Raw genomic sequence first — 10,434 nt, 5'->3', positions numbered from 1 at the left:
CTCATCCTTCTACAGGGAGAATGAAATTTTACTAGGGAATTATTAATAGAACACATTTTTTTTTAAAGAACAATGATCATCTCTGACACAGATGAATTCATTTAAAAGTTGCTGAAATGATGGTAATAAGGACCAGGCCTTAAACCAAAATAAATCTGAATCTAAGTGACTACTAATAGGTCCTGATCATTGTTTGGGTCCTGATTGACTCAGATTGAATGTAAATAGTAGTCATTTCTCCTTTGGCCAGAAACCCTGAGCGTCTTCTCCCAGATTCATTCATTTACTCATTTATTTAGATTTTTTTTTGGTCTAAGTGAAAGAGATGATTCTTTGCCTTAATTGCAACCTAGCTTTAGGAACGTGAGGCAGGTGACCTTGCATAGCCTCCCTCATTTAAATCCAATTCACCTGCATGCCATTTGCATCACTTCCCTGATACTGTCCTCTCCAAGAAGGAAAGATAAATAACAACCTTATAGGGCATTTGGTCCATAGACTTTCCTCCCCTTTGCCATTACAAGGACAGTCTACTGATAAGGTTGCTGTCAAAAAACTAAGTGGCCAAGTCAGGATTCAAACCTGTCTAGAGCAATAAATATACTTAGATGAATCTGTGATCTCATTGAGGTAGGTACTTTTTCTCATAGTGCAGATCTCTTTCTGATTAGAGGATTTTTACCTCTGCCTTTCCAGAGATCCTTTACTAAGGATCTACCTAATATAGTAGAGGCCTTCTTAAAGGTCTTTCATAGTTTCCTAGATTTTCCTTCAGCAATTTGAAGAACTTTAATTTTTTCTTTCTCACTGCACCTCTTTTCTGGATAGTATTTCTTATGCATGAATCACTAGTGACAATATGGTAGTCTAAAAACAATCAACAGACATGACTGCGTTGCCTCTTTCAATCTTATATACTTTATTCAGTGAATATGCTATTCTATGTGATTCAGAATTGTGGAGCTCAACAAGAATACTAATGTTAAAAAAAGATAACATCTCATTATTAATCAGAGAAATGCAAATTAAGACAACCCTGAGATACCACTACACACCTGTCAGATTGGCTAGGATGACAGGAAAAGATAATACAGAATGTTGGAGGGGATGTGGGAAAACTGGGACACTGATACACTGTTGGTGGAATTGTGGACAGATCCAGTCATTCTGGAGAGTGATTTGGAACTATGCTCAAAAACTTATACTCCAAAGAGATACTAAAGAAGGGAAAGGGACCTGTATGTGCAAGAATGTCTGTTGCAGCCCTCTTTGTAGTGGCCAGAAACTGGAAACTGAGTGGATGCCCATCAATTGAAGAATGGCTGAATAAATTGTAGTATATGAATGTTATGGAATATTATTGTTCTTAAGAAATGACCCGCAGGATGATATCAGAAAGGCCTGGAGAGACTTACATGAACTGATGCTAAATGAAATGAGCAGGACCAGGAGATCATTATATACTTCAACAGCAATACTATATAATGATCAATTCTGATGTACATGGCCCTCTTCAACAATGGGATGAACCAACTAAGTTCCAATAGAGCAGTAATGAATTGAACCAGCTACACCCAAAGAACTCTGGGAGATGAGTGTGAATCACTACATAGCATTTCCAATCCCTCTGTTTTTATCCACCTGCATTTTTGATTTCCTTCACAGGTTAATTGTACATTATTTCAAAGTCCTATTCTTCTTGTGCAGCAAAATAACTATGGCTATGTATATATATAATTGGATTTAACATATACTTTAACATATTTAACATGCATTGGTCTACCTGCCACCTGGGGGAGGGGATAGAAGGAGGGAAAAAATTGGAACAAAAAATTTTGCAATTGTCAATGCTGAAAAATTACCCATGCATATATCTTGTAAATAAAAAGATATAATAAAACAAAAAGAATAACTTGTCCATTGAACAAAAAAGTGCTTTACAATCTTCCAAATGCAATTCAGTCTGTTTTCATTTTTTTATTCAATTCTGCCTTCAATTCAGTATCCTCCTTCAATACCCATGCAAGATGTGTTCCAAGGGCTAATCTAGCCCATTTTATAAATGTGAGTAAATAGACACATGAATTGATAGTTATGTGTACTTGATCCCTGGAGAATGTCTCTGTTCCCCCCCATCCCCAACTCTTACTCCAGTTATTTAGTATCTTCCCATGTTTCAAAGCTTCTTGAAAATTGATTTAATGGTTTCAAAACTGTACTCTCTTAATAGATTTCATGTATACTTAAATTGTATACATGGTTTGATCTAACTGCTCTTCTCTTTTTGGTCTTCTTTATTATGAGTTCAGCTTTTTCATATGATAAACATACCAAGTTATCTTAGTTCCTCTGTCATAAGTTGTGATACATTTATTATAGAAACACTGATTTTTCATCTTTGTTATCAATTGTTATTGATGTGGTCGATTGTGGTAATAGGTTGTTTTTTAAAAATAGTTTTCTTGATATTGAATCAGCCCTGCATTCCTGGTATAAATCTCCCTTGGTCATAGTGTATTATCCTGCTGATAAGTTGTAATCTTCTTGCTAATATTTTATTTTAAAATTTTGCATCAATATTCATTAGGGAGATTAGTCTATTGGAATTGTTCTTCAAATGTTTGGTAGAATTCATTTGTGAATCCATGTGGACCTAGAGATAATTTCTTAAGAGAGTTGGCTTATTCAATTTCTTTTTCTAAAATGGGACTACTTTTTTATTTCCTCTTCTTTTAATCTGGGCAATTTATATTTATGTAAATATACATCTATTTTAGTTAGATTGTTAGACTTGCTGCCTTGCAATCGGCAAAATAGCTCTTAATTATTGTTTTAATTTCTTTTTCATTGGTGATAAGTTCACCCTTTTCATTTTTGATGATTTTTCTTTTCTTTTTCTAATCAAATTAACCAAAAGTTTATCTATTTTGATTTTTTTTTTTTATAAAACCAACTCTTGGTCTTATTACTGCAATAGTTTTCTTAGTTTCAATTTTATGAATCTCTCCTTTGAGTTTCAGAATTTCTAATTTGGTATTTAATTACGGAGGATTTGATTTGTTCTTTTTCTAGCTTTTTTAGTTGCATGTCCAGTTCATTGATCTATTTATTTTATTCATGAAGCCATTTAGAGATATAAAATTTCTTCTAAGAGCAGCAGCCAACGTTCAATGCGATAATTGTCCCAAGATTCTGGGTGAGAACTGAGTGTACTGTCCGAGTTTTTTTCTCTCTCCTCTTTTGTTATGTATACAAGCACCACAGTCTTGATAAAAGTCTGTTTTAGCATTTTCTCACTCATTTTTGGCTTTCTCTTTTTTCAATAAATTACCTGGGACACGTTTCCCAGGTAGGTCTCCTCAAGACAATATCTTATGACAAATACCTGCTTCTCCTTCATTGGTCATAAAAACAAAGATTCCTTCAGACCCCCTCCCTTTGGCCAAAGAAGGAAATGAAACAATGTTTTGGAGATTTGTTTTTCAGAGCAGGTTGTGCTCCAGGCTTGTAATAATTCTTTACACTCTGGATAATATCAACCTCTTACAAAGCATATTGCTTGGATCAATAGAAGGTGTTTACTGAGGGATTTAGCTCCTTTTATTTCCCAGAACAATCCATCATATATTCACTATGCCTCTTTCCTGTTATTGACAGGTAGCACATTCCTGTTTTTATCACAGAATTCTGGATCTATGCCTTAAAGAGTGGCCATGACCCCCTAAAATTTGAGACAATGGCTGCTCTCCCAGGACCCAAGAAGACCTGCATTGTCCCAAGAAATGCTAGCCATGAGAACTATCTCAAGAGCCAAGAATGACTGTTGTGGACCAACTTCTTGTGTACATATAAGTGCTCCCAGCATGAACAGTATTAAATCCTTATTTTAGGAGGTGAGCTTCTGTCTGCAAGATGTCCTTTCCTACTCTGAAATTAAACTTCTGTATATGTGATGACTTTTCTGTCTCCAGGCTCCAAACACCCACAGAATAGAGGGCAGTTCCGGGTTAGTTGACAGTAATACTATATACTGTTACCCAACTTCAAAATTTAATTTTTCAAGATTTCCTTTCAATTGGTCTGCATATTCATTTCCAAGACCAGTGATCTGCTGCTACTGTATCACTATTTTCATCTTTTAAAAAAAATTCCCATCTACATTCATCTTTTGCAGTGGCTGCTTATTCAACTCTTGATTATGGTCAAGAAAATTAAAAAAAAAAAAAGTGATCTCTATGACCTGCAGAGTAAATGTATAATGCCCTCTTCCCCTCAAATACTAGGTCCACTTATTTTTTCAGCCATAATTCATCCTCAATTCCCTCTATAATTCCCTATTCTCACCCAATGTTTTCCTGTCTTCATATTTTACCTCTAGGTATGAAATAAACTCCCATTGTTGAAATATCTTTTTTCAAGGCTACTGCAGGTGCCACCAACTAATATCTGGCATGTATATATGCCCATGGAGTTTGTAAAACTTTACAAATATTATCTAATTTTATTTTCACAACACTGTGAAGTAGTTGGCATTATTATCTATATTTTATAGAAGAAGAAAAAAATTAAATGAAATGCCAGTTATCACAATAGCTGTCTGATGTAGCTACCTCTGAATTTAGGTCTTCCTGACTTTAGCTCTATTGCTGCCTTACTTTCCTTTCTGCTTTTTTTCTTCAACAAGATGGAATTTCACCTTCAATTTCTTCTAGCACTTTGGGCATTTCTCTTTTACATACCATATTTTACCTAGCATTGGAGTTTGGTGTGTTTTATCTCTCTTAAACAATACTGCAGTTTCCCCATGGGCAAAGACAATGCCACACAAATAACATTCCTTGTGTTTATTTATCTTTATTGAAGTTATGGTCACCACTTCATTATAATATAATTATGCCTACCAGAAACTTAACAGACGCTCGTGAGGTGATAACTGTTTGGATATTTACAAAAGTTCTTTCCGTATAAATTCTTTCTCTGGATTCTCCAAAAGAATAAAGTCCTAACTAAGAAGCCAACCCTGTGAGACTGGCAGAATTTGAACATATCTACTTTACAGAGAGGAAACTAGAGGTCAGCAAACTTGCGCAGGTGAGGGAGAAGAGGTCGTCTTTGGCCGACATTCCTTTTACTCCCTCGTTCATTTGCCGATCACACACATTAAGAGTTTCTCCCACCTACGGGAACAGTAGATTAGATGTGCCCTCGGAGAGGAGGAGCCTGAGATTGACAACCACACAGTGACCTTGGTGCACCAGGGCGATGCAAAATAGAGGGGCGAGGGGTTTGAAGGGAAAGTCACTGACTCCTGAGGAAGCAAAGAAGGGGGTCAGGAAAGGATTCCTGAAGAAAGTGGCAGAGAACAGCAGGTGAACAGGGGTGGGGAGATACATTTAAAGGAGAACATGATCAACAGCCTGAGCCCACAGACACCAGCGATAGGAGTCCGGCTAAATCTCGCAGCCAGAGGCCGCCTCTCCGAGCTTCAGCGGCCTCCGCGGCGCGCAGCTTCTCCCTTCCCAGGCTCCTTACAGCGGTGGGAGAAGCAGCCTGTCTCTCTTCTCGGCCATGATCTCTGGGGATGGGAGAAAGGATGAGGAAAGTGGACCGACAGGTAGCCAGCACCACGATAAAGCAAAAGCAGAGAGACGCACCACTAACACTCCCGCCGGAGAACGACTACCATCACTTCCGGCGTTGCGGGCCCGCCGCAGAAGCGCTCCAAGCTTACTTCCGGTGCGGGCCAGACCCCACGAGGTTTCGCGGCTTCCTTTAGAGCCGGGGAACGCGCGGGGCGGGGCTAGTAGGGGTGTTCTGTCCCTGTGGGGTGGGAATGGTGACGAAATCCCGGCCGAGAGGTGAAAGGAAGGAAAGGAAATTTAAAAAAGCGAAGTGGGAGTGGCTGCCTCTGCTGGAGAAAGCCGGTTTTCTACGGTCCCAAAAAGAGTTCCACCCAGGAGCCTCCGTTCTTCACTTCCTAGTCCCGTGGCTGTGAGGTGAGAACCCACTCTTCATGTCCCCCTATTCCTTTTTTTCTTTCCTCAGTTGGCCTATTCGCGACTCTGTAGGAACTTTCAGTTTCCCGCGTCCAGCTCCGCAGCCACGTGCCAGCCTCTGTTGGGTTGGAGTCGTGACTCGGCGGCTTGTCTCAGGGTGGGGGAGGGGTTAAGCAGGCCTTTGGTTGCCATGGCAACCAGCGGCAAAGGGAGGTGATGAAGGGGTGAAGATACTAGTGGCGAATAAGGAGAATGGGCACTGCCTTTCTTTACGGATCAGGGCGGTGGCCACCTGATTCAGAGCTGGGAGAGGCCTCCCTAGAGCCGGCCAGCCCAACCTTTTCATTTTTACAGATAAAGAAACCGAGGTACGGAGAGGAAGCGACCTCTCCCTCTGTAAGTAACCAAGCGTGCCTTCCTTAGTCGGGTGCTCACCGTGGTAGTTGCATTTTGGTATCTAGGGTGACGCAGGCTCTAGGAAGGCACTGTGGGGGAAAGGGGGAAGGCCGGAAAGGTCCCCACGGCATGGGGTAAGAGCTTTGTAACAAGGAGGAATCTTGTTAATTCTCCAGGTCTTATTTGGGGTGTGGGGACCAGCATTTAACTGGGGGCGGGGCTTGGGTGGCGGTGAGGGAGGGGAGCTTGTAGGGTTGACCCACGAAATCTTCTTTTTAATCCCTAGCCTGCGTGGACCCTGAGTGAGCCGGCCAGAGCGTGGGCCGTCTCGGTCACAGTCACTGACGGCCCCTCGCGCCCTTCCTCACAGACCTTGATGGAACAGCTGGAGAAGGAGGCCATGCTGAGCGAACGTAGATATGAGGGCTCTTTCACATCGACCCTGAAGACTCTTCTGGTTTTCTCTGCTCTGATGATCACTTTGCCCATTGGATTATATTTCTCTTCCAAATCTTACGTGTTTGAAGGTACTTTGGGAATGTCCAATAGAGACAGCTACTTCTATGCAGCGATTGTTGCTGTCGTGTCTGTTCACCTGATACTTGCCCTCTTCGTGTACTTTGCCTGGAATGAAGGCTCACGCCAGTGGCGGGAAGGCAAACAAGACTGATGGAACACCCCGTTTTGATAATAGTTAGAATAAGGAAATAGGTGCAGGGAACACATTTAGGATTAAGCTAAGATTCAGGAAGATGTTTAAGGCTCTCCATCTAAGGAGTCATGCTCCTTAGTCATTTGTGAAATCTATGGTCATTTCACTCATGCTGGTTCAAAAAAAACTTTAGAAAGTCAGCTGGTTGGAATTAATGGGCAAAAAATTCCACCTTTTCAAGAAGAAAAAATATTTGTCAGTGTTTTGTTGTATTATATGTAAAATTGTCCATGATACCTGCAGGTGTTGTCAAGCATATTAAACTGCATTTTACACTGGAAATGAGTAAAAACTGTTTAGGCCAATAGATTGTCTTTTGGTTTTCTTTTCATGTAGATAAGTGCTTAGGATTTAGATACTGAAATTAATCTTTTAAAACAAAAATATATTTCTCAATGTTTTGTTGTATTACATGCAAAATTGTTCAGGATACATGCGGGTTTTAACTAGCAAATTAAACTGCACTTTATACTGGAAATGAGTAAAAACTACTCAGGTCATTAGACTGTTTTTTTGTTTTCATCTCATGTAGATAAATGCTCAGGTTTTAGACCCTGAAATAAATCTTTCCCAGAAATTTTGCACATTAAGATTTATTCAATAGTGTGAATTTTTCTGTATGTTATTTTAAGCAAAAATGAATAAATCCCATCCATTCATATTGAAACATTTTTGATTTTTTTGGTATATGTTATCATATATATCTTAGAGTAAGGTCCTATTTCTCTAGTAAATTGACTATTGAAAGAGAAATAACAAGATTTAATTCAGCATGATTCTATAGTTTGCATAGTCGCCATGTAGCAAGTAAAACTATCCCACTATCTGAGATGAGGTAATTTTAGATCTCCAAGAAATCAATCTTGGAAAATCCACTGTCTTGTGGATGAGAAGTTCTGTTAAGTAACTATTTTTGAAGTGCCAGTGCAATTATGTGTGGTTTTTGCTGGAGATATGAATATTTTAAAATGATGTTCTACTGCCTTGGTCTAGTGTTGTTCCCAACCATTTGAAGTAAGTAGTGTCCAGTGTTTGTGGCCATTTCCTGATTTTAGAGAAATCCTTGATTTAAGCAAATGAATATTTAAACTGCCTCTGATTTCTGAGTTTTTCTGGTGGATATTTACATAAGTCACTTTATTATAGATCAGTCTCACTATGGATCTTTTTACTAGAAATCAGTTTTCAGTATCTGAGCTTCTTTGTAGTAAAAATTCTGAGATGGAGGCAAGAGGACCTACTCAATTTGACTTTGTTTTTGATTTTTCTATATGGAATTTAAAACAACAATATTAAAAGTAGACTAAGGGAATGAGAAGACATGATTAAGGATCAAAACCAAATGAAAGAATTGAAGTTTATATGATTGAGAAGTAATAAAATATGACTGTCTGAATTTATCGGCCCCTTTTTTTCCCCTTCAGTGTTGTCTGCCAATGAAGACAACTTCTAAGTAGATAGTGTGGAGCCTAGACTTATAGTGCGGAGCCTAGATTTCCTGCAAAAAGCTTCTTTTTAGGCAAAGAGTTGGTGTAGGGTTGTCTTCTGGAAGTCCTCATATCAGTTATTGAATTTCTTTTTTACATAATTTCTAGCCTTCTGTTGCTCTTTGGTGGTTGGGGTGGTATTGCTTTTAGTTATCTTTTTCCTATTTGTAAAATGAGTTTTCACCGTGAGATTACTCTAAACCTTTGCAGTTCTTAGAGATTCATCTGATATGAATTCTGCTCTATTTGTCATGTATTTATACCAGTAAGTAAATAGAAACAAGCCCCTCTATAGTCTTTAGTGTTAGAATGAGGTCCCGAAAATTGTATAAAAAAGACAAATTTTTGTATTTTTATTTTGTATTTTATATCTTATTTCCCAAGCAACTCCTTTTTCAATGGACAAGCCTCTTGTTCAGTTGTTTTCAGTCATATCCAACTCTCATGACTCCATTTAGGGAGCCATTTCCTTCTCCAGATCATTTTACAAATGAGAAAACTGAGGCAAACAGGATTAAGTGACTTGTCACAGATCACAGAGCTACTAAGTATCTGAGGTCAAATTTGAACTCAGGAAGATGCCATCGAGCTGCCAAAGCCTGTATGGCTCTGCACTCTCATGATGGTCTGGGACAAACAGAGCTATTGTGGACAGTACTTCACTGAAGAGCTTTTGCACAGTCTGTGTGCCTCATTGAAAACATTTTAATAAAACTTTGTTTTGAAAGAAAATTGTTCCATCAGCATTTTCTCCATTTTTCAAACTATAGACAACAGAACAGTAGATCAAGCCCTGCTTTGTTAGCATTTGCAGATTTCCAAGGGGTAAATAAATAACAATGAAAATTTAACTATCTACTCTTGAGAATTTCCTGGCAAAGATGGCATACTTTTGAGTGTTTCCTAAATGAGGGCCCAGAGAGAAGAAGCAATTTGCACCAAATCAAAAAGCATTTATGAACTTTAAAAAATTCAGTTAAGCATTTATCTTCTCTCAACACCCATTTGAAAAAAAACTAAACAAAACTATTGTAACAATAAATACATGTTTTCAGGCAAAAAGAGTAACCACATTGCCTGTGTCTTATCCTGTCTTATCACCTTAATACCACAAGGTAAGTAGCATACTTCATCTTGAGTCCTTAAGAATTGTAGTCGGTCATTCCTTTGATCAGAGATGGTAAAATTTAAAAAAATATTCGTCTTTATAGTGTTCTTATTGTGTAAGTTGTTCTTTGGGTTTGTCTGCATCATTTTCTGCAATAGAAATCAGCATTTTCTGAACAACTTGCCAAGTGGTGTTAAATACTGGAGATACAAAAAACAAAAATGGAACTCCTTGCCTTAAGATGCTTATATTCTAGTGGAGAAGACCTGTACATACATGTGTGTATGTATGTATATATAACAGAATAAGAATACAAGCTGCTTTTGAGAGGCCAGTAACATCTGGGGGTTATCAGAAGAGGGAAGAAGGCAAAACATGTTTAGTTAAAAAGACAATCAGTAAACATTTATTAGACGCCTATATATTCTACATGCTAAGGACTGGGCATACAAAAAGGCAAAAGATAATCCCTGCCCTCAAGGAGCTCATGATCTAATTGGGAGACAATAAACAAGTATGTTCAAACCAGTATGGGAGATGGTGAATGGTGATGCCCTCAGCACAGAATTCCCACAAGTAGGGCTTGTCAGGGTGAGAATTTGTGTCCAGGTCTCCTGAGTCTTTGGAGCTTTTTCCACAGCACCATTTGCCATCTATCTTGAAGGGTTTCAGCCTCCTTTGGGAAAAGTTTGGGAGAAGGGGAGGTGAGCAGGGAGCATCCCTTGTCTAAAGAAC

General features: G+C 38.7%; 1 protein-coding gene across 5 annotated transcripts; it reads left to right on the top strand.

The window, feature by feature from the left end:
• Window positions 1–5,807: 5,807 nt before the first annotated feature.
• On the top strand, window positions 5,808–7,771 carry LOC127548614 (vacuolar ATPase assembly integral membrane protein VMA21-like). Of its 5 annotated transcripts, XM_051976096.1 has the most exons (3): window positions 5,808–5,996; window positions 6,351–6,392; window positions 6,679–7,771. In XM_051976096.1, the coding sequence occupies exon 3, from the start codon at window positions 6,769–6,771 to the stop codon at window positions 7,060–7,062; it is 294 nt and encodes a 97-aa protein (XP_051832056.1). In that variant the 5' UTR covers window positions 5,808–5,996; window positions 6,351–6,392; window positions 6,679–6,768; the 3' UTR covers window positions 7,063–7,771. The 5 variants fall into 5 exon arrangements, with proteins under 5 accessions (XP_051832056.1, XP_051832053.1, XP_051832052.1 ...); XM_051976093.1 differs by lacking the exon at window positions 6,351–6,392; XM_051976092.1 differs by lacking the exon at window positions 5,808–5,996 and having other exon boundaries at window positions 6,139–6,392.
• The last annotated feature ends 2,663 nt before the right edge of the window (window positions 7,772–10,434 follow it).

The sequence above is a fragment of the Antechinus flavipes genome, chromosome 2 (genome assembly GCF_016432865.1).
Source record: "Antechinus flavipes isolate AdamAnt ecotype Samford, QLD, Australia chromosome 2, AdamAnt_v2, whole genome shotgun sequence".
Taxonomy (NCBI): domain Eukaryota; kingdom Metazoa; phylum Chordata; class Mammalia; order Dasyuromorphia; family Dasyuridae; genus Antechinus; species Antechinus flavipes.
Note: the sequence above shows the minus strand (reverse complement) of the source record. Positions and strands in the feature narration are given on the sequence as shown.

Excerpts from the sequence above, each read along its gene's own strand:
- LOC127548614 (XM_051976092.1), top strand. The coding sequence starts at position 6,249 with ATGGGCACTGCCTTTCTTTACGGATCAGGGCGGTGGCCACCTGATTCA. Across the intron at positions 6,393-6,678 it reads AGGAAGCGACCTCTCCCTCT|CCTGCGTGGACCCTGAGTGA; the intron begins GTAAGTAACCAA and ends TTTAATCCCTAG.